Genomic DNA, 22,806 nt, shown 5'->3' with positions numbered 1-22,806 from the left:
TAATTAGTGACCTGAACACACAGAGATTTTTGACTTTTGTTTAAACTCTGCTTTAAATTAGTCTCTCCACTGTAGTTGTTTTCATACGCCAATATTGCTGTAATTTAGGTTTGGAAAAACATCAACAGACCATCTCTCCCTTTACTTAGAGACCTTCTAATCAGTCCAGTCTAATTATTTTCCTAATATCCACTGCACACACCTGAACTGTAATTGCTGCACATAGATCTTTCACTTTTAAATGAGACTGGCCTCATTTATCAGAAAAAATAATCCTCGCCCTGGATAATTATCAGACATACAAATATAAACACCTTTAGAAGTTTTTACGTGAGGACCCGCTCGCCTCTTAAGTTGATACAGTCATGTGACCTGACCAGTGCCCTAGTTGAACACCTCTTAGATGTTCATGCATATATGGACGCTAATCTCTGTTAGGACTGTGGGATTTGGGAATATTTTGTTTAACAGAGATCAAAGTAGCTGCTAGGATGAGGAGAAACCTTCAAACACATCAAACAGAGGGCAATACATCCCGAATCCCATGCCCATAGTAGCCAATCAAGCCGTGCATAACAATTTTCCTTTTGTAAAAGAAAAAGATTCCAGGTTTTGGTCTTCCTTCATCAGCATCTCCTGTGGCTCACCCCCCACCGAGACCTGGGGTTGTTTTGGCTTACGGACTATCAAGCAGAGCCACCGTATCGAGTCTGTATGTCTCTCATTCGTGGTTAAACACGGTGTTGGTAAAGAAGAACAGAGAGATACTGTGTTAGGAGATCAAAGCAGCAGTACAGAGATTTAGACTCGGAGCCTGTCAGTCAAGATGGCGAGACAAAGCAGAAGAAGACAGAAATGCTTACACACACACACGTGCTCTCCTGCTCAATCGCTGGCTTTCTCTGTGGCGTGCCTGTGAGCGGTGAGGTGTTACTGTCAGATGGCTTAGGGGCTACTCATTTGTAGACATCTACAGCACTGCATGAACACCTAAGCTCTCACACATAAGGGGACACAGACAAGCTACTGATAAAAGCCTGTGTGAATAAGAGGTCTCCTCTAGCCTATATATGGCCTGTGGAGGAATGTTCCCTGCTCTCAGCATTTTCTCTCGTCTCGAAGATGAATAGATCTATTTTAAAGACAGGACAAAAACAAAACAATGCATGTGCTTGTACGTGATTTAGGAGTTTTATTCCTTGTTGATCAAAGATGTGTTTTCTTTTTTTTTTTTGGGGGGGGGGAGGGGCAAGTTTGCAGTATTCTCCAATGATTTTTGAGAATAGAGCACAGACGTAAAGGAGGAAAGATTTCAGAGCAACAGTGCATCCTGCTGTAAAGAATGACCCTTGTTCAAGTCTTCGTTTTTGAAGTGCGTCCTGCACGGTCTGTTTTTGTATTACACTGTGCAATGTTCCGCCAGTATCTTTTCCTTTTCACCCAGTCTGACAGGAAAAATAATTTCCTTTGTAAAATCCTGCACAAAGATAACCTCCCAATAAAAGGTGAAGGGGTGCAACTATGAATTCATCGGGATGGATTTTGAAAACTGGCTCAACATAAAACAAAAATAAAGAAATAAAATGTGAAAAAAATGTGATTTTAAAAAGTACCTGATTAAAATCACAGAAATGGTGAGTCAGTAGGAAAAACTTGGTGGAATAAATTACAACTGTGCAAGCTTCCCAACAGCGATAAAGACCTCTGACTGTAATAAGAAAGACAACACCACCTGGTGGCCGCTCACTGTAACACTTTAATTTACACTTCATCTGCTACATGTAAAACAAAAATGGCAAAAGTTGAGAAAAAACAGAAATGCAAAACTAAAACAATTCACAATATATTATAGATCTTAAAAAACAAAAACAAATTAATGATCAGAAATCGAGTCCGCACTCAAATTAAGGCAGAAAGTCAATTATAGCCTGAAGTAACAGGAAACGCATGGAGTATGTCTATATTTGAGACAGAATGGTTGCGTATGAGCTCATTTCAGGAGAAGACTACATTAAAAACACAAAAGAGAAGCACATTAGTCACCAATTAGACACACAGTGCCAAAACGGAGACAAATCTGATTGGCTGGCGATCCCATGTATGTACACTTGCAGGTAGGAGGCACGATCCCATTAAAAGGTCCAAAAACTTAAGTGATCTGTTTTTATCTTCAGTTTGTACAGTTCTCGGAAGCCTGAAAAAGAAAATAAATAAAATGCTAGTTAGTCATCATCACGACTCATATTTTTACCAGTAAAAAGCATAAGACTTTGCCAAACAAAAAATGAATGGGTGGGAAAAGATGAGGAAAACACAAAGGCTGCCTCAAAATTAATATCACACATTACCTTTGATGTGGTTTTTCAGTCTCTGCGATAAGAACCAAAGAGGTTTTTTTTGTTTGTTTTTTTTAAATTTAGCACAAACAGAAAACTGTAAGTGAAATCAACACAATTAACAGACCAACCAGAACTAAACCTCTCAGTCTGTACTGTCTGTCATTCTGACATACACTCACACCTTGATAGAACCGGGATGGTTCTATGAAATAACTCTTCAAGGCACAGATAGAGATTTCAGTCCATACTAACATCACACAGTTGCTGTGGATTTGTCAGCTGCACACCTATGATGCTCTACTGGGATCTGGTAAATCTGGGTGCCATCTGAATACAGTGAAATAACCAGTTTTGGATTATTTGAGCTCTGTTAAATGAAGATAACACACTTTGGTCATTAAAGGGATGGATAAGCTCATCAACAATACTGTCCGGTTTCCACTAAGGGGCCCAAAGAGTGCCAAGAAAACATCCAACCCGATTACACCACCACCAGCGTCCTGAATTCTTGATAAAAGGCAGGGGGCCTTTGCAAAACGTAGCCTCAGTTTCCTGTTCTTAGCTGACAATAATGCCACCCAGTGTGGTATTCTGCTGCTGTGGGCAATCTGCTTCAATGTTCAGCACATTATACGTTCAAAGATGCTCTTCTACATACATTTGTTGCAACAAGTGGTTCTTTTTAGTTGCTGTTGCCTTCCTATCAGCTCAAAGCAGTCTGGGGATTCATGGCAGGAAAATCCCAGTAGATCAGCAGTTTCTAAAATACTCTGACCAGCCTGTCTGACACCAACAACTATCCTGTGCTCAAAGTCAACTAAATCACCTTTCTGATAATTGGTTTCAGGTTCAGCAGGTTATTTTGACCATCTCTACATGTCTGCCTAAATACATCAAGACGCAAACATGTGATGGGTTAAGATGTTTGCTGTATTGAGGACTTGAGCAGTTGTACCTAATAAAGTGGCCAGTAAGTGTACAGTAGGTCGCTTTTAGATCAATGTTCCTCCCAGCTTCATACTCACAGTAGCCTCATGACACTGAAGGACACGTGTAGAATATTTATCATCAATACCAAAGATTTGTTTGCTTGTGGGCTTGAGCACTGACCACATTTGCTCTTCATGCTTTTTATTTTTGTTCTCCAAGCAAGGTAGATGTGTGTGTGCGTGTGCGTGTGTGAGAGAGAGATTTTGAGTAAGAGAAAAAGAGATCTCTCTTTGGAATTGGGGAATAGGGAAAATGCAACATACACAAGAAACGCTGAAAATTAGAAATGAGTAAATGGGACAAAATGCTTTTTGCATGTGCTATGACTGTTTATGGTATTTTCTATTTGTTAAGGAAACTGCATGCAGTAAGACTTCTGTTGAAAGATATGAATAAAAAAAATGTTACAAAGGCTCACTTATAGTAATGACTTTTTTTGCAAGTTGACTGGGGTGGTCTTTTAGACAGGAAGCCAACAGATTATAGATGCAGCAGAGCATATCTGAAAGGGGCCAATAGCAGCAGGTTAGGAGAGAACTTTATCTAGTACTTAATATCCTGATATGCATTAAATGACCACAGTTTATTTTCTGGACGACATGTTAAGCCTCTTTCAATGAGCAAAATAATCTTCGTTGGAAATCTGTGATTATATTGATTGTTATATCTGTGCAAATCTAATAATATGCCCATAATGCTTTAAAATCAGGTGTTTTTCTTACTTTGTGTCGGCATATCTCAGTAAAACTGCAATGGAAAAAGAGGTTCTGTCACCCTACACCAGGCCGCATCTTTATAAACATTCTTAAATTTCAGATGTTATCTTCACACACACAGCTGCTGCAGGCAGTTCACCTTTCAGCCTGTCACACTGCCATTGCTGGTGTTCGCTTTAGTATTGACATCAATTAAACATCTGAATAAGTCTGGAAAGACTCGGTTGGCTGGTGTGATGATAAAAAGAACAGGTATTACATATTTGAGGGATTACACACAACACTTTTCTTAAACATAATGGATTAAGTTGCTTAATTATTCCCAGGAGAAAGTTTTCTCCATAAAATGACCTGAAACTCATTGTTTCATAATTATAGAATTTTATCTCATATTATATAACAGCATAAACCTATACAGTCCCACACACAGAAACAAATCCCTATCCTACTGAAGACACGCATATGATCTTTGCTCTGGTATTTTTCTTTAGTATTTAGGTATGAACACAAAGTATGCTGGGCTGGGGTCAGCATTCGCTCAGCTTTAACATCACTCTGGGTTCTTGGCTAGATTAGCGTTAGCATGTCGTCTGTGCGGGTGCTTGTAAAGATCTGTAATTAGCAGCAAAATTCATTTGTTTTTGTCCTGGACACAGTTTGCAATTTACCATCGCACTGGCTTTTAAAACTAAAGTATTGTTTAGATCCATGCTGTAGACTGTGTCACTATTTTCCTCCTCCAGCGCCATGAGAACTGATAAGCAAATCTGATAGGCAGGCAGGCTAACAATTCCAAAGAATTTTACTACTTGGACCGATTCACAAAGACAAGTGACTGCCACTGTGAAAAGTATTAGTATTTTTCTAAACACATAGTTTCAAGCATATTTAACATATTTCAAACAAATGGTCTCGCAGAAATCACCTCTTCCTCTTGGTTTCCAAAAGAGATGTTTGACTTTTAGAGGAAATTTAAAAAAAAATAAAAATAAAAATAATGCACCGAAGCCCATTAACGTTATAGGTAAGGATGGTAAAACGGTGGACAGGTAACTTGAGTGTTCACTTGAATGAAAGACTGGTCTGGAGGATAAATAGTGATGCTATGTACAAGAAGGATAAGAGCAGACCGGACTTTCTAAGCTCAAATTCAGTTAGCAGTGGGAGGCAGCATCAGTGCCAGAGATGCCAGCAGGATCAACAAACTAACCCACAAGTTTGGAACCATCATTGGCTGGAATCTGGAGTCATTTAAGTCAATGAGGGACAGGAGGTCACTGAACAAACTGCTTACCATTATGGCCAACTCACTCCATTCCAAACTACAGAGGGCTGACTCTGCGTCCATAAAAAAAAAAAGAAAAAAAAGCATTCCTACTGTTCTCTATAAAACTCTACAAGTCTCCTTTACATAACTGGTGAAAAAAGGTGAAACAAGATGGCAGAGATATCAAACCTTCTTCCTGTGATTTCTCAGATTTATAGTGTACATGTTCTTTTGCCACTGCAAAATTAATGCAGACAGACCTGTGTTCAAATTGGAATCAAAATTAACCTAACCCCATGCATGTCTCTGGACTGTGGGTGGACTGCGAGTACCTGGAGACAATATGCAAAACGTCATACAGAAAGGACCCAGACTGGATTCATGTTGCACTACCTTTCCTAACAAGGAATCAAGTATAAGCCTGTGGTACCTTTAATAATGCTGTAGATTATACCATTTGTATCCTTCTGCCGCTTTAACAATAATTTCCTTGTTGGCTCAGTAAATTATCTACATGTATATACAATGTGAGCTGATTAGCTTTAAGGGAGGCTGTGTCTGTACCTTGAGGGACTCGGAAGCTTTCCGCAGTTCTTTGATGACTGCAGAAAGGGCTTCTGGGTTGATTCCCTGCTCACACAGTCTCACGCATATGGACAGAGACTCCATATCCAAGCCAGTGTTGAGCAACCTGGAGATCTCCAGCAACACTGTTGGGGGAGGAAGTAAAAACAGACACAGCTATGACACACATGCTAAAACGTACTATATATATATATATTTTTTTTTTAAGATGAATTTTCAACTATTACACAAATACACAAAACACTACACGCAGAAATGTCATATTTACCGTCCATCGTCTCCCGTACTGCGTTTAGATTTGCGTTTGCTGCACTGGCCATAGTGATGGATGATTATAGCTAGCCAACGCTTGCTAGCAAGTGGCTGACAAATTAAGATTTAGAGACACAACGCAAAAAAATCAGCCAGATTTCAGGCGTTTCGTATACATTTAGATTGAATCAGCAAAAACCAGGCTAGCACAATCACGTAAAGGTCAATATAAGATCCTAGCTAGCTGACAGCGCTCATTGCCGCTACTCGCGAAAGTGTGCTGAAGGAAGTGACGACATGAAATTCTTCATTGGTTACGCGAGCTTCCTGCGACGATTCTATTGGCTAGCCTGCCTTGTGGGCGAAATTAAAAAACGTTTGAACTGGTCTCTCTGCTGATTGTTTGCTGCTGGCGTTTCAATGAATATTGCTGTTAGAATTCCGGCTCATTCACAATTGTAAGTACCAACAGTTGTAAGGCAAACGTTATTTAGTTCTTGCGTAAATGTATAAATAACTTAGAGGTGAAGTGAAATGTGTGAAGCTAAATCCTCTTTTTAAAAGCTGCTTCCTTCGAAGGTTTGTTAACGCTATAGAAACAGAGGAAGTAATGTAGCCAACGTACTAGAGGTAGAGCAAAACGGAAAATCTTACAACGAAATAATTTTAGTGTCTTTTTGTGTTTGGATTGTCATTTATCGTCATCCCGACTTGGATATTTCTTGTCAGCTAAAATGGGGGACCATGCTCAGATCCAGATCACTCCAGAGACTCCAGGCAGGCCCTCGATTAGAAACCCCTTTGAAAGTCCAAACGACTATCACCATCTTCGCGAACCGCTGGTGCCAAGTCCATCTGTATTTAAGTCCCTACCTTGTAAAGCTGTAAGTTTTAAATTTACTTCATATCATCTACTCAAATCATTTACTCATGAGTGGATGTAGTCTCTTAATAATTTTAGACTTGTTTAATTTACCCAGACTCCACCTAAGTTTAACTGGTCTATTGATGAAATGGCCAGTCTCCTACCAGTGCACATAGACCCAGAGGAAATTCAGCGGCAATCTTTTTACCTCAGTCAGACAAGGTAAGTGATGTAATACGGCTGACACTGTGACAAATGTGAAATTCTTTGAGGAAGATCTGTGTTGTTTTATCTTGTGATTTTAATACCTCCTCTATGTATTAAACCTGGGGAGCTTATTAAAGACTCTATCAAAGTGAGTGGTCTTTCTTTTAGGACGGATTCGGACATTGAGGAAAAACGTCAGAATGCTATTGAGCAGGTAACCAAATGTCATCTTTGCTAATGATACAGACTTTAGTGTACCCAGAATTTATAGATTCCCTTTGTACTGATGTCATTATCCTGTCTTCAATAAAGTTTTTCACCAAAGGAATAATTGTCCCTTCCCCCTGGGCGGCACCAGAGACCCGTAAAGTCCCTCAGATTTCTAAGAACAGTAAGTTGTCTTATCGTTTGTTACTTCTTAATTCTTGTAGGTTTTGTATTTGTATTTATTCTGTTTTTATCCATAGATTTCTGTTAAACTCTGGTTTTGTAAAAACTTTTTTTATTTTTAATGTTGAAGGTTCAATGTCTGCAATGATTGCAGAGGAGCCAGAAAAAATTTCAGGTTGGTTACTTTTTTCTTTTTTTCTTTTTTTAACCTGTTTTGCCTTTTTTTTTTTTTCTTTTACCTACTTTTTATATATATATACATAACTTTGTGTGTTTTGATCTACAGTTGGATGTCAGACAACCCTTACATTGCCTTTGGCTTTTGATTTGGAGAAAGTTCTAGGTAAACCTTGACTAAACACCAACAGGATCATAGTGAGAAAAAGAAAATCAAACAATCTGCTGTCAAGTCACTGTTTCTGTTTTTTGTTTTTGTTTTTTCCTCACAGGGGAATATTACCGTTATGAAGAGGTGTGTGATCCAGTGCAGGAGAGTCTGAGCAGCTCCTCCTTGCGACGAAAACTATTCCTTGATGGCCAAAATAGTTATAGTGGCTCAGACAGCTCGAGCCCTCCAAGTCCAGAGAGAGGCAATGCCGGTCAGGAAAAGCCATCTCCCAAGAGAGGAGACTGCATTGAAGGTTCTGAGGGAGAAGCTGTATCTGCTATCTTTTCCTCCCCTTCGGCCTGTGGTTTGTCAGCTCCGACGCCTTCTACAGTGAGTAGAGGAGTGTAGAGATTTCATATACACAACCGTTACCCAAACTATTTATTTTAGGCATAAAATTCAAGAGAAAAAATGCATCTAGAGATCATATTTTGCTCAACGAATAATTTTAATAACAGGAAAATGAACATTGACACTGTTAGCCTTCACCCAGGCTTACATTAAATAGTTGCTGTTGATTTGTTTTTGTGTTTTTGCTGCCTTAAAGGATTGTGAGCCTACACAGGTTTTTATCTTCTTTGTTAAGCAGTTTACACGTAATGAAATGTGCTATATAAATAAAATTTCTATTGCTATTTTAGGGTCAGTTCTCTTCGAGTCCCATCCAGCACGGACGCTTCCGGGATTGTAGCCTTGGCAGCATCGACAGTCCTCTCTTCCGTGATAGGTCCTCTCCTGCTGGCCTCATCTCCCCCACAATTTCTCCTATTGTTGCACATGCAGAACGCACACCTGTTGGCTCAGGTACACAGTTGTAACTAAAACACTAGTTACACTTTGTAACTAAAATTTTAATATCCAAACAAATCTAAATTGGAGAAATATTGGCTAAGGCTACATCCACACTGACACGGTTTTGTATTTAGTGTGTGTGTGTGTGTGTGTGTGTGTGTGTGTGTGTCTGTGTGTGTCAACAGTTTTCATCCAGCTAGTAGTTTTAAATCTTCCTCTATAATACATAATCCTTTGAGTATGGTGGTGATGCCTCCATGTGTTTAGTTGGTGATATTATAAAATGCAGAATAAGTTGCATTGCAGCAAGAAGAACACCTATAATTTGGTCTTTACATTAAATTAGCAACTGGTAATCGAGGCAGATGTGTCTTTATCTTCTGAATGGGGTCGTGCTTCAGGAATGTTATGATCCAATAAAGAATATGTGACTGAGAAGACACAATGTTGGTAAAAAGGCAAGTAATTGTTACTGTGTTCTTTCTTTAGCTGAGAGGAACCAGCCGAGCTGTTTGACCCCACGTGGTGCCCCCTTGGATATAGTCGCTTCCTGCAGTGAGAGTCCATTTGTTGAGGGTTGCTCTCCCATTCGTAGCTGCTCCCCACACCAGCTCCATTGCCACAATGAACCCCAGCGCATTTCTCGACCCAGGCCCAGACCTAGAGGCCGCTGCTGGGCTTCCCCTCCCCTCATCTCACCGATCCTCAACCCTAAGCTCCCAGACAATGAGGTGGCTGAAGAACCCCTCCCCTCTGCCACTTGCTCTTCTTTCCCCTCTATGGAATTAGATTCATCATCACCCCTGACACAAGACTCTCACCCCACCAACACTGAGAGGGTTGGCGTGGACCCAATGGAACCTGTGAAAATGGAGGAAGGCAAGGAGACAGAAATTGAACCGAGGCTCGAGTATGAGGAGGACGAAGGTGTGGGGCCTTCCGAGCAGCTGACCAGCTCTCGCATGGTTAATGCATCAGCAACAGAAAACTCTCATATGTTTGTGTCTCTCCTGGCAGAGGGAAGCAGCATACGCTACGATTCTAGCATGCAGGTTTGTAAAAAGAGCTTAATCCCAGCAAGGATCATTTCATATTGATGTTTTGGGTAACAGAATATTTCTGATTGACTGCTTTTTGCACATGTTCAGGTGGACAGCGGTTATAACACTACCTCAGCAGTCAGTCTTATTGATGGCACCAACAAAGACTGTGACAAAGAATTCTTCAGTTCACACATGGCAGAAGATGCCTTCCAAGTCACTCGACACACTAAAGTAAAGGTACTGACTTTACACACAATCACAAGAATGTGGATATTTGAGTTTGTGCCTTTAGATCTAATTGTTCCTAAAACTATTAGTTATTATCCGCATTAAGTTTTGATGCTTTTTTTTTTTTTAAAAATTGCTTTTCATCCATTGTTTAATAAAATTTAAGCAACTCTTCACTAAGAAAAACTTAAGATTAGACACTTTAAACAATGCCCACATGTTCGTGTAACAGAAAACCCTGAAGTGTGCTCTAGTGTGTACATTGTATATCCTTTCTTTTTCTTTCATTAAAACTAAGTTTCTTCTCTTTCAGGTGTTTTTTCCTCACCACTGAGGCAACTGATAGATGGATTGAAAGGGATTCTTCTTCTAGTGAAAGCATGTGCTTAATATGTTGCAATCAAATACAACAAGGTTTACACTATGTCTAAAGCATTTATGGTAAATATGTTTGGTTAGACTGAATTGTGTTAACTGTTAAATGAGGTATGAATACAACCGTGGGGTTTCACAAGTTACCTGACTGGAAGCAGTTTCTTTAATCACAGGTTATCAAAGGGAAGTCTAATCCACAGACAGATGTACTTTTGAAACCAGCATAAAACTATCAAGTCTGCATTCAACTTGCACAACGATAACCTTCCTGAAAGCTGTATTGATCCTAGCACCATTTTTGTTGTTTGGGGAGGTTTGTTTTCTTTTCATTTGGTGTTGGATATATGTTGACTTTCTGGCGACATCAGATCTGAGCTGTATTTATGATTTTTATAAAACTTTTTTTTATCATGTTGTTTTGATACTGAGTTGTTTTATATCACAGTCTGATGCACTGAATAATGTCACTAATGAATTAAAAGCTGACTGAGCCATTTCTTCGCTCTGTTTCTAATAGTTAAATTCAGTTTCTGGATTATTGTTACATTAAGTTGCGTTCAAGTTTGGTTTTTTTGACTGGCTTCAGGACACGTTGTTTTACGGACCTCTGCACAGGGTGTTTATTTGCTAATAATTTAAATCAACCCAAGGAATAAAAGTAAAACAAAACTGTAAACTTCTAATATTTAATTAAACAAATGGTGAAATCTTCCAATATTTTGGCTTATGACTCCATTCAAATCATGTTTGAAAATAATTCTGAGAAGTACATCAAGAACAAACAAAAACAAAATTTTTTTTTAATGACTATCATTAAAATACCTTTAATATGTAAGACAGCTTACTCTTCCAACAAATGTTTTAAATCATAAGAGCAAAATTTTACTCATTAGAAAAGAGATTTTTATTTTATTTTATTTTTTTTAAAAGCAAAATAAAACAACTGAACTTTATCAATACATCAAACAGTCCAAGCTGGAACATCATGTGGTTTAGGTGAAAACCAAGAGCTCCTTCCTGGGTCAGCGGTCCAATTTTTGTTTCTTGGCTGGTCTTTCGGTATCTGGGGGTGGGACACTCACACCAGGGATCTAAAATAAAACAAACTTTTATTTCTAGGGAAAAAACGAGCACATTTTCTTATCATGGTTGACTGAAATCTGTATCTTAATAGTATTCAATTTATTCTGAATACTTTTAACTGTTAAAAGTTCAGTTTTGGTCTTTCTTACCACTGGTTCAATCAAAGCCATGCGGATCTTCTGGTGCTGAATATTGGAGTCATCTAGGCTGATGGTGACCTTCACCTTGTCGAATATGTGGAACTTGTGCTGTTCTACAGACAGAGTGGGACCCTACACACGTGCAAAAAAACAAAAACCATGTTAAACCTTACTGACTTTCTATGCATAGCGGACTGCTTTTAAATTTAAAAAGAGAAAGGTGTTTATACCTCTTCCTCAAACACAATGTTTGGGGAAACCTTGTCTTTTGAGTCAAAGAACACCGTTCCCTCCAAGCCAAACTTTGGGATGAGTACGATGATTGCGTTCTTCCTCACAAACAGAACGAATCCTTCTTCATTAAGTATTCCTCGGCTCTTGAAGAACAACTGCAGGAAAAAAGGGGTTTTAATATGAAGCAAAGACAGCCAGTTCACACAGTTCAGATGCTGATATGCGTTTACCTGTGTGTGGAAGGCCACAGAAGCCCGCTGTGCATACTGAGACATTTTGTGTCTGTAGTTGAGGTTATTGCAGAGAGCAGACTGTTTATGCTTGTCCATTAAATCTGGGTAGGTGGTGTCTGCACCTATAGCCACTGCCAGCAGTCGGTGCACGATGATATCAGCGTACCTGAGCACAAGATAAAAACCATGAAACCGGATGACAAAAGAGTATATTAACAACTGATCCATAATCAATTGTGAACATCTCTTTGTTAGAAAAGCCTGACGTACACATATTTTGCCAAGATGTGTAGAACATCTGTTTTCATACCTCCTGATAGGGGACGTGAAGTGCGTATAAATGGGCGAGGCGAGACCATAATGATGGAAATCGCTGTCCATGCCAGAACAAAAATAGACGGCTTGCATCATGCAGCGAGTGGCCAGGATGCGCAGCAGCGTGTTAAAGTATGGGAATCCATCCACTTTGGCTGCATCAAGCGAGTCAGCCAGTGCCTTTGCTGAATCTGTGTGGATCTCGACCTCCTGATGGGAGTTGGAAACAAAAATGTTGACACCTTAAAATATTTTTCCTATTAAAAACGTAACCATATTTACTAGTTTTTCTACTTAATGTACTGCTGTGATTCAACTAGAAGCAGAGACTTATGCAGTTGCTTTCCAATGTGAGAGAAACCCACAAAACTATTTCAAATTAAAAATGCTCTTAGTCAGGATCTTGAATTAAAGCTGCTTTACTGACACAATGTTCTTCTTTCATAGCAGGAATTCACATGACTGTTTTCCTTTGCTCACCTTAGACTTTGCAGCTTTGATTAGGATGTCATAGTTAGACGGAGGTGGTGCTGGGTGTTTCCTCAGCAGAGCGCACTCTGAGAATTCATCGTAAATCTTCTGAGCAACTGAAATATTGGCCAGCAACATGAACTCTTCGACCATTGAGTTTGTCTCCCTAATGAACAGGAGATGATTTTATTTACACTCATTAAAAACACAGCATGACTCATACGCTGAAAAATATGAAGACAAAAAGAGGCTTCTGCAGAGAAATGGATTCTGCAGAGTGCTCCTTTTCAAAGTTACCTACATGAGTTCCTTGGTCTGAAGATCAATGGGGTCGTGGGTTTCACTGTCCATGTGAAAACGGACCTCTAAAGAGGACAGTGTCAGTGCCCTAAATGATATCAAAATGAGATTCATGTGAATTACAACAAGTCTAAATATCCAGCTTTTTGCCTTTCTTTTTTACTATTCTTTCACTTTGGTCTTTACCCTTTCTCTATCCTCTGCCTCTTGAGGATTTTAGCTAGTTTGTTCAGACCCCGTAGGTTTTTTGTTATATCGTCATTCTTGTTGGTGTCATCAATCCTCATCTGGGCCTCAGCATAGGTCAAAGATGCCTGGACCAAAACAAAGAAAATCATCAATAATAGTAATAATAAACCTTACTCAGAAACAAAATTATTGCATAAAATCTAACACAAAATGGTAACATTAAAAAAAAGGTATAAATGTAAAAAACAAAATGCTAACTGTCCGTGTGTGTTGGCACGATACCTTGGAGTTAATAACACTTTTTGTGAATCGAGTCTTTAGAATTTCAGCCTTGTGGTTTATTTCCCAGATACACGAAAAGGCGAGTCTGGTGAAAGCAAATAAAAGAACCAGAATTAGACACAAACAGTCTAAGTACATTCATTTTATTCATTTAATGGGAAAAGGCCGCATGTATGTGTTTGTGTCACTACCTGTCCACATTGGACCGCAGAGAACAAAGATTGGAGCTGAGCAGTTCAGGAACCATGTCTATCCTCTGCGAGATAAAAAATTAAACACACTGTTAAAAATCAAACATGATCAGATGATTTCAATAAAATACAAATAAGAAGAAATTTACTCATTTGCTTCTACTATTAGAGCCATTTTCTAAGTGAAAGGGCCCTAATAAGCTTGTTTTCACAGTTTCCTGCAGTGTTGAGGAAAACACAGCACAGTGCAATGCAAGCATGAAGACCGGAGAGCAATCGCACAATCAAACTTTGAAATCAGCACGGTATTACGTACATTCGGTGTGACACATATTTATGTGACCAATAAAAATAGACCAAAAATGCAGAGTGACAGGGAGCAGGAGCTACATTCGACTTGGTAAAACAAAAGCTGTGCACATGGAACGGATGAATGGAGGTCTGCAGGGATTTGGACTGGATTTTATGGATGAAAAAGGTGATGTATTATGGCATGTTCTGTGAGAAGTTCCAGTTGCACTACTAAATGTTATAAAATACTGACAAAAGCCAGCCCAGTCCCTTTGAGATCAACGCACTCTAAGATTTCTCCTGGACTGATGAAACTGCATCGCATTAGCTGACTTTTGTGACAAAACATTGAGATCGAAGAGGTTAAGGTGCTACAGAGAAAGTATATTTCACTTCTACTTCCTCCCAAAGTAAAAGAGTTTAACTTCAGTCCTAAATTGTTTCACCTGACTAATTAATTCATAAGGCAGAAATTTAATTTGGACAGGAACACCTGTGTATTCTGTGGAAATATTGTTAATATCAGCCTGGCTCACCTGCTTTTCTCTTGTGTATCAGCAGAAGCTGATATCAATTTAAATTCTTAAGCCATTCACGAAAACCTCTAAATGTCAACAAAGCCATTGGCTGTGTCATTTGATGATTTTAAACTACTTTGAGTTGAGCCCACTTTTTTTTCTAAGATAAAATTCAAGACTTTGTTTTAAGTTTACAGCACTATCTGAGTGTTCTCTTTTTCTGTAAACACTTAACCTTTTGCACATAGGATAGTACATGTGAAGACGCCCCTGCAAAAAATGATGTAGTATACAGAGAGCTGTCATGCTGGCCAGTTCAACACAAATTTTAAGCCGTTTGCTTAAAATAGTTGTCAGCAGAGTGCTTCCTTTTTCTCTTCTGTGGTACTGCTCTTGATATCGTGGTTTAAAACGCATCAATGAAGGATGCGAACATGCGAGGTGGACTTTCTTACTTTGCCACACAGGTACACTGTGGTGCCACGGTTGGCTGCCTCTTTGTCTAGAGCGTTGCCAGGTCTGATGAAGTGGCTGACATCAGCAATGTGGACGCCCACCTGTTGCAAACGAACATGGATAGTACATCAAAAGACTCGCATGTACAGTTTTACAGACACAAGTACTTTTACTAATAGTGTATTTGTACCTCGAGGTTTCCATTTTCCAGCTCTCTACAGTGCAGAGCATCGTCTATATCTGTGCATCCTGGAGGGTCCACACTGCAAACTGTCAGAGGCCTCAGGTCCTCCCTTTTCATCATGTCCTGCACCACATACATTTACATTCATTTATGCACAATTGTATATGTGCATGCTGTCAAATTATAGGTTGATGGACCAACTGATGACTTAAATAATATACCTGTGCTCCATTTATCTTAAGGAAAAAAAAAATGTTACCTCTGGTGTGATGGCCCACGGCATCTTAGGGAGGAAACTGAGTACTGCCTGGGAGAAAGCCTGATGAGGGACATCATGCTCCAGTAGCAGCACCTCCTCTTCTGTGTCCTTCTCCCCTGCACCTCCCAAACTGCGTACAAAATGACCCTAAATAACAAAAATAACAATAATAAAATAGAATGTTTCCATGGACAAATTGGTATTCCTTGAATTTTATATTTTCCTGTAAATGTTGTGCTAATTTTTTATATTAAACTTAACATAGAAATGGTAAGTAGATATGCAGGTTCCAATTATTTGACAGTCTGAAGAGATTCCAACTCACATTTGGATATCTGGAGTCTTTGGGCCAGCCATCAATGGCCACCATGATCCTCTGGCCTGACAGTGTGGATGCCTGCCGCGTTTCAATGCGGATGCGTGGGATACGGCGGTCTGCTGGGGTGAAAAGATGCCGAGTGGACTGAAAGAACAGGAAAAGAATAGGGATTGTCAGTGCTGACAATAAGAGGAAGCACAAAACTATCTGTAACTACTAAGTTGTATTAATTTACGTCAAAGACGCATATCAATTTTGAGGAATGTTCCATATATTATTGAGCAGCTTTAACGTACCTCTTTGATTTGGGAAACATTCAGCATGCCACAGAATGGCCTCCAGTTTCTTTTTATGATCCCCACCACCTTGCCAGTGGGCTTCCTCGCTGCCTCGGCTGCAGCTGTTCTCAACTGCTCAAACAACAAGGAGATTATTAATAACACTCTAAGACACCTTTATACATTCAAACATCTACACCAATACTTATTTTAAATTATATTCCAACTAAATTATAAGAAATAAAAAAAGCAAACAACTCAACTATAAGCAAATATACAGATTTATCTAATACCATCTTCTTCCATAAAACTTACTTTCCCCTCCTCTTCTTCAGCATCCTCATCATCCTTTGCGGTGCCTTCATCCTGAAGGACAACTGAGGACGGTGCCACCCACTCACTTCGCGGCAAAAGCTGCACAGCAACCACATCCTGATGCACTGCTCTGTTGAGGTTCTGAAGACCCTGGATGAGAACCTGTGAACAAATAAAAGGACCGTAGAGAGCTTTCAGCATTCTTTCACGATTATTTGCACAGAAAATTACAAACTTAGACTGTTCGACATGATCAACAGAACTATATATTCACAGACAGATGTACATGCACACAAACACACACACACCTCTGTGCCGTCTTCTCCCTCTCCCTGGACAAACACAGTTGCCTCCAAATAGTTGTCTCTGCTGGCCCTAAAGGTGCCTTGGAGGAAGGAGCTACTTTTAATTCCTGTTTGGATTCTGGATAGGGGAAGGTGCTCTGGAAATAACACTTTACTGCTAGTAATTTCATTCTGATGGAGGAGAGACAAAGAATACCAAAAAAAAGAGGTTAGGTTAAAAAGAAAATGAGATATGTAAACAGGAGAAACAGATTCAAGTTCAGGTACAGACACCTGACTTTTGTATGTAACAATTTTAGCTTACCTTGTCATCACTGGACAAGGCCAGGCGATCCACAAGCTCAGGGTTTGCTATCAGACTCTTGACATATTCTTCACCTATAAAAAAATTAAAAAAAGTATTCTAATTACAAACTGTTAAAGCTGATGTCATTTAAAATTAGATTAAATTTAAAAGAACATAGTTAGAAGGTCTTTTCTTGCTGAAAATGTGATACATTACATTTGTACACCAGCAGGCCGTTGTCCTGTGCTTTCTGCTTGTTCCCTTGATCATTGGTGAGGAGGACCACCTTGAGACCATCTGTGTCAGACTCAAATGTCTTCAGGTGCTGGCTGTACCATTTGACTGCTACACGAATTGCCCGGTCATTTCGGTCATTGGCACTCTCCCCTGGTTCACGTTCAATGAATGTATCTCTGGAAGAGCAGGAATTATAAGGATGGATAAAATAAGGTATCGAGCTTCAAAGTAAAATACAGTTTCATGCCTTTTTAAAGTGATCTGATACCTTGAAGAAGAAAAAGATCTTTCTACTTATTACTTTTGTGTGTGTTTATTTTTGACAATACTGTGAAATTTGGATGTCATTATGATGTTAAAAATGCCAACAGTGTTTCTCTACCTGTGGTGTTCATTGGTAAAAGTGTAGAAGCGTTTTTCTTTCTCGTGTATAATGTCCTTCAGGCGTTTGTAGACGGGTGCACTGCGGTGGCGCACCTCCTGCAGTACAGTTTGAAGGATAATCACATTGCAAATCACAGGATCTTCCAGTATATCGATCTGCAGGACAAAGTGTACACAAAGTGTTAGGGAATCAGGTGCAATGCTTAAAAGGAATCTCTTTCACCTAAATTGATGTCAGATATCTGTTCCAACTGGTTAATAAGAACTGGCCAAAAAACACTTTCTGAATATGGTCAGTCTTTTTTCTTGAATAATAGGCAAACAGTCACTACTGATCACTACTCAAGTCAGTAAAAACAAAAACAAAAAAACCCAACTTTTATTAAATTTGTATTGAATCTGTAATTGTTACTATATCTGCTGATCTCTCTGTTAGGTCACTTTTGAAAAAGATATATAGGTGTGTAAAAAGGAAAATATTGACATTGGCCAGAAAAAGTGTTATTTGTCAATAACATAAGTTTAATGGCCCCAGTTTGTGCTTTTTGTGTCTTCTTCTTCTTGTTGTGACTACTCCCTTTAGGGGCCCCCAAAGCAGATCATCTCACCCTATCCTAAAACTGTCTGTTACATCCTTTGCAAGTCTTCCTTAATTCAATCCATGAAACTGCTCTGGCATATTCTCTTTTGTTGCTGCCTAGCAACTCTGTAGCCTCAGCCTCGCCTCTCTAACTTTGTATGCAAACTGCTTAACCTGAACTGTCCTACTAATGTACTCATTTCTAATCCTGTCCATTCTGGTCACTCGCATCTTCTACTATCTACTACCTCGAGCACAGCCATGATTCGTGCTTCTTCTATAGTATACTGTACTTTTAGGGGCATCATCGCAGTAATTGAGTCACAAACTTGTACTATGTGCCTAGGGAAGAGAAGTCAAAGCTTACACGTTTAGATTACCATATTGAATTGTTTGAAGAAATTTGATGTCACTTTTTACTACCTGATGAAGCACCACATTGGTGTCAGGGACCAGATAATGTGGATAGGAGCAGAGACTGCTCTCCATACACGCGTCTTTCTGCAGCACCGTGGACTCCTGTTTGCATTCAGTGCAAACTTCACTCCCGCACCAAATATCATCCCTCAGATAATGCTCACGCACTACCTTCATCACCCCACCCGACCGGGTCTTCTTAACGAAGGTTTTAGACTTCAACATAATGACGATAATAAACCGAAAACAGATAAAATTCAGATGTTTTCTGCTACCAACTGATGGTAAGCCTTCAGCTCCCCATGTGTAAACTACCTCTTTGGCCCGACAAAACTTTCCAAAGGTTTTGAGAAAAACGCTGCGTCTAACTTTACGCGTTTTTGATCGTTTATATTCCCATTTATAATCTTCTGCATTTAGAAATCATGTCAAATAAATATCATGTTATGTCGAAGAACACAAAATTATTTTTCAGCATTGTGTAAAATATTATACATGTTAGAAGTTAGTTTTGGCTGGCCATCTAATTGTTTGTTGAAAACAAATTCTTAGAGGAAGCAGTTGAATTATTTGTCGCTGTCATTATTATAGCGACCCCCGTGTTAGGAGGGGGTACTGCACGACGGTGTATCGTTATCACGTACAGAGAACTATGTGGCGATTGCACTTCACGGTTATTACTACAGAGGGCGCTGTAGCTGAACCCACATAGAAATCGAGCCGGTGGCGGCTAGCAGGCAGCTCAGAGCGGGACCCTTGAAAACAAAAACAATTCTGTGGCTTCTCTTTTTGAGTCCGGGGTGTCACTGCAATTCAGCATGAAGTTCATGTCCTCCTTGTTTAACGCTGGTTGCCAGTGTTTAGCGGTTTAGCCAGAGAGGTACCGAGGAGTCAGAATCAGGATTCAAAACGATACAAAATGCCTCCGAAGAAGCAGCATCTCAAGCCGACTGCAGCTAACGTCTCCAGCTCTTTGGACCTAGAGTCTGAGGACATCAGCTTGGAGACTACCGTGCCCACCACCGAGGATGTCTCCTCGTCCGACGAGCAGCGGAACGGCTCCCAGAAGGTGACCCGCCAGCTGATCGAGAGGAAGGAGCTGCTGCACAACATCCAGCTGCTTAAAATCGAGCTGTCTCAGAAGAATCTCATCATAGACAACATGAAGGCCGATCATATGTCAAAGGTAGACTTGGGGTGGGAAATGGAGGCAGTGTTTCTGTAGATATCTGGGTGTAACTTTTCCCCTGGTTAGGAGAAAAACGACCTGGTACTGCAGCATCATTGTTGCAGTAATAGTTTTGTGATTGAATTCAAGCGTCTATAATAAAATATCTGGTGTTTCAGATTGAGGAGTTGGAGGAGAGGCTGAATGACGCCCTGCATCAGAAACAAGTGTTGGTCCTAAGACTGGATAACCAGCTGAAACTTACTCAGGAGGAGAACAGGTGAGAAAGGACACAACCAGAGCAGGGGTTTCATGACTAGTTATATTTTCCGAGACATAAAGACTTAAGTCTTTATGTGTGCATATAAAGCAGCACTCTTATAGACGTGGCCCCTGCCCCCATATCTCATTGTATTACATCACACAAGGATGTTGTGTCTGCCCTGTGCCCTTTGTAGCATCAGTGTCATGTTTGGGAGCAAGAAATGCATATACAGCTCAGGCTATTGAGCAGTATTTCCAACAAGGCAAGGTTGACATGGTTTTGACACGTACGTGATAATTGATATATCGGACAATTATATCAGTTATCCGTGCACTGCACGTGTCTAAACCATGTCAACCTTGCCTTTCTAATTTTGTATACAAACTGCTTAATCTGAACCATTTCTAATCCTGTTGGATCTGGGATTGGAGGTCAGGGTCTTATGGCGATGCCAGGCAGGAGGAAAACAGGAATACCACAGAGAAGATTGATGGATGCAGTGAAAGAGGACCTGCGTGTTATGCATGTTAAAGTACACAATTATGTGTGCTTTAACGTGCATAAGCAGAGCTTCTATAGTGCATTGTAATGTAATTTCTAACTAATACAACTACATATACCCTCCGTCCCATCATTTAGCTGCTGAGGTCAAATGTCAACTTTGTTAAAAAAAGGCTGTCATCACCAGGAAGCAGCAGGCTCTGCGTAAGCAGGAGATGGAGGCCATCCTGCTCAGGCAGCAGCAGCTGGAGGAGACAAACCGACAACTGTGTGAGAAGGCTGGAGAACTGAGGAGATCTCTCAGGGATCTGGACCTCTCCCAGGACAGATACCAGGAGCTTCGTGGTCTTCCTGAGGACAAAATATCTATACAGGAATATGTAGCTGTGAGTATGAGGTGGTCTTCTATTGGTCATTAGAAAGGACAACATATAAAGAAATCAAGAAACAAGGTGACGTTTTCTTTGTGCTGTGTCCCTAGATGCGTTTCTATGAGGTAGTGACTCCTCTGCGGGCCCAGCTGGTTGAGCTTAGTCTGAAGGACAGCAGTGTGACAGAAGAGCTGGGTATGCACAGAACCAAGATGAAGACACTGATTGAGGTAAAACACACAAACCCAACCTAGCAGCACTTGTGCAACGTGTTCACATAATTGTTTGCGTAGCATATCAAACACTTGTTCTTTTTTGTCTTTATTTTCTTTTGTTATGTTTAAAGAAACATACTTGAAACACTCAGACTTTGAGTCACTTGTTTAGGAAATGTAAAAACAAAGATCGCAGATGGTCAAGATGTGCTAAAAGCGTCAATCGTAGCGACTTTTCAATGGTCATGTTAAAAACTGCAGTGTTGAGAATGATATTGGTGTGAGTTAAACAAAAACAGTACAGTCAATACTACTACCAGACACCCCTTAGGCATGCATGACACAATGATGAGAAAATGCTGTGTCATGCTGACAGCAGGGTTATAATATGCCAAAAAAATGTCATGAATTCAGACTCGGGCTGCTGGAGGGATGTTTGCTAAGTAGTTTTCACCCTAAGGAGGTGAATGTGAGAACGCAAATGTCTGACACAGTCGGACCAGACATGCTGGTATTTAACTTGACGGTTCCATAGTAAAAAGTAGGCATGCTGTTGCTTTGTTACAGATTGTAAATAGTACAGGTAATATTCCTGTACTGCATTACTGAGTGGATATCATGTGTGCTTCCACATGTGCACTATCCAAACAGCATGCCTGTATTACCCACACAGAGTACTAACAGTAGTGTGGATGTCTTAAAAGCAGACTATTTCCTTGTGTTCGGGACATCTGAGAATGGGAAAACTGTGGAAAATATCCTGTCCTAATTCTCTTCTTGGCAAGAGATGCTTTAAGATGAAAATGCCACAGGGCATCTAAACATTGCTGTGTGACAGGTGATTTAAAAAAAAATGTAGACATCCCGCACCCTGAAGAACACGCAAGCCAATACATGCTAGTGTACATATTCTAATTCCTCTAGCTCACTAAAAACAAAGGCCTTTTTATCAGTTGCTCCTACATTGAGTGCCTGGACTGGATTCTTCCTGAAATCCTAATCTTTCAGTTTTTCGTTATTATTCCTTCCAGTGTCCAAGGAATACTAGTAGCAGAATTCCTAGTATTTCTTTCGGATGCCTTATTTTCTTGGCAAGGTTTCGGTTTGTGATTTGGAGACGTCTGGCTGTAAAATTGCGCATCACCTCGTGCTGAATGCGGGAATGTGTCTTATCACATCTAATAATAATAATGCTAATGCTAATAATGATGATGATAATGCTAATAATAATAATAATAATAGTCGTAGTAGATAAGGTGCTTCTTGTATTATCAGTATTGTCTTTTCTGTGCATGTGTCCTCAAAGAGCTACGAGGAAGAGCGGCGGTTGCGTACAGAGCTGGAGATGAGGAGCCAGAGATTGACCTTAGAACTGGCTGACACCAAACAGCAGATCCAAGATGGCGACTACCGCAGAGAAAACTACCCAAACATCAAACGGTGTGTTTGCTTATGTGACATTTGCTAATCAGAGGTCAGCTTATGAGCTTTCTATATTTCCTACGAAGGCCACAGTACATATTTTAGGCTCTGTCCTTGTCCCAGAAACACAATTTTTAAACAGTACATGGGGAAAAAATGC

General features: G+C 40.0%; 4 protein-coding genes across 5 annotated transcripts in view; 2 read left to right on the top strand and 2 right to left on the bottom strand.

Moving 5' to 3' along the window:
* Positions 1–1,736: 1,736 nt before the first annotated feature.
* On the bottom strand, positions 1,737–6,477 carry mzt1 (mitotic spindle organizing protein 1). The gene is made up of 3 exons (XM_005914203.2): positions 6,166–6,477; positions 5,877–6,022; positions 1,737–2,194 (listed from the first exon to the last, which is right to left on the bottom strand). Exons 1-3 carry the CDS (start codon positions 6,215–6,217, stop codon positions 2,171–2,173), a joined length of 222 nt encoding a protein of 73 aa, XP_005914265.1. The 5' UTR covers positions 6,218–6,477; the 3' UTR covers positions 1,737–2,170.
* On the top strand, positions 6,434–11,145 carry bora (bora aurora kinase A activator). Of its 2 annotated transcripts, none has more exons than XM_005914204.3 (12): positions 6,434–6,607; positions 6,879–7,033; positions 7,130–7,236; positions 7,390–7,435; positions 7,534–7,612; positions 7,742–7,786; positions 7,898–7,954; positions 8,061–8,329; positions 8,641–8,803; positions 9,281–9,843; positions 9,940–10,071; positions 10,376–11,145. In XM_005914204.3, exons 2-12 carry the CDS (start codon positions 6,884–6,886, stop codon positions 10,394–10,396), a joined length of 1,632 nt encoding a protein of 543 aa, XP_005914266.1. In that variant the 5' UTR covers positions 6,434–6,607; positions 6,879–6,883; the 3' UTR covers positions 10,397–11,145. The 2 variants fall into 2 exon arrangements, with proteins under 2 accessions (XP_005914266.1, XP_042081411.1); XM_042225477.1 differs by lacking the exon at positions 6,434–6,607 and adding an exon at positions 6,623–6,779.
* Positions 11,146–11,212: 67 nt separating this feature from the next.
* dis3 (DIS3 exosome endoribonuclease and 3'-5' exoribonuclease) lies at positions 11,213–19,227 on the bottom strand. The gene is made up of 21 exons (XM_005914201.2): positions 18,711–19,227; positions 17,706–17,863; positions 17,303–17,499; positions 17,105–17,178; positions 16,804–16,971; positions 16,496–16,657; positions 16,199–16,312; positions 15,909–16,046; positions 15,584–15,730; positions 15,331–15,447; positions 15,140–15,241; positions 13,876–13,940; positions 13,685–13,769; positions 13,400–13,527; positions 13,215–13,301; positions 12,923–13,079; positions 12,438–12,652; positions 12,125–12,293; positions 11,891–12,049; positions 11,670–11,792; positions 11,213–11,528 (listed from the first exon to the last, which is right to left on the bottom strand). The coding sequence occupies exons 1-21, from the start codon at positions 18,927–18,929 to the stop codon at positions 11,460–11,462; spliced, it is 2,853 nt and encodes a 950-aa protein (XP_005914263.1). The 5' UTR covers positions 18,930–19,227; the 3' UTR covers positions 11,213–11,459.
* An 89-nt stretch (positions 19,228–19,316) lies between these two features.
* Positions 19,317–22,806, top strand: part of pibf1 (progesterone immunomodulatory binding factor 1) — a gene marked incomplete in the record, with an annotated part of 20,121 nt that continues 16,631 nt past the window's right edge. The window contains 5 exon segments of the mRNA XM_042225468.1: positions 19,317–19,890; positions 20,052–20,152; positions 20,826–21,024; positions 21,120–21,239; positions 22,531–22,664. Of these exon segments, the coding sequence (XP_042081402.1) occupies positions 19,624–19,890; positions 20,052–20,152; positions 20,826–21,024; positions 21,120–21,239; positions 22,531–22,664 (821 nt within the window).

This window comes from Haplochromis burtoni, unplaced genomic scaffold, assembly GCF_018398535.1.
Source record: "Haplochromis burtoni strain Fernald_Lab_line unplaced genomic scaffold, NCSU_Asbu1 Contig_7, whole genome shotgun sequence".
Lineage (NCBI taxonomy): Eukaryota > Metazoa > Chordata > Actinopteri > Cichliformes > Cichlidae > Haplochromis > Haplochromis burtoni.
The sequence above is the reverse complement of the archived record's forward strand: the minus strand, read 5'-3'. Positions and strand labels throughout refer to the sequence as shown.

What these genes read in the sequence shown, in the direction of transcription:
- mzt1 (XM_005914203.2), bottom strand. Translation starts at nt 6,217, where the DNA reads ATGGCCAGTGCAGCAAACGCAAATCTAAACGCAGTACGGGAGACGATG. An exon ending in AGTACGGGAGACGATGGACG is followed by an intron (nt 6,023 to 6,165) that starts GTAAATATGACA and finishes CTCCCCCAACAG; the next exon opens with TGTTGCTGGAGATCTCCAGG. An exon ending in AAGCTTCCGAGTCCCTCAAG is followed by an intron (nt 2,195 to 5,876) that starts GTACAGACACAG and finishes TTTCTTTTTCAG; the next exon opens with GCTTCCGAGAACTGTACAAA.
- bora (XM_005914204.3), top strand. Translation starts at nt 6,884, where the DNA reads ATGGGGGACCATGCTCAGATCCAGATCACTCCAGAGACTCCAGGCAGG. An exon ending in GGAGCCAGAAAAAATTTCAG is followed by an intron (nt 7,787 to 7,897) that starts GTTGGTTACTTT and finishes TTTGATCTACAG; the next exon opens with TTGGATGTCAGACAACCCTT. An exon ending in CAGCTCCGACGCCTTCTACA is followed by an intron (nt 8,330 to 8,640) that starts GTGAGTAGAGGA and finishes TTGCTATTTTAG; the next exon opens with GGTCAGTTCTCTTCGAGTCC.
- dis3 (XM_005914201.2), bottom strand. Translation starts at nt 18,929, where the DNA reads ATGTTGAAGTCTAAAACCTTCGTTAAGAAGACCCGGTCGGGTGGGGTG. An exon ending in CGTGGGCCATCACACCAGAG is followed by an intron (nt 15,448 to 15,583) that starts GTAACATTTTTT and finishes TATGTGGTGCAG; the next exon opens with GACATGATGAAAAGGGAGGA. An exon ending in AGGCAGAGGATAGAGAAAGG is followed by an intron (nt 13,302 to 13,399) that starts GTAAAGACCAAA and finishes GATATCATTTAG; the next exon opens with GGCACTGACACTGTCCTCTT.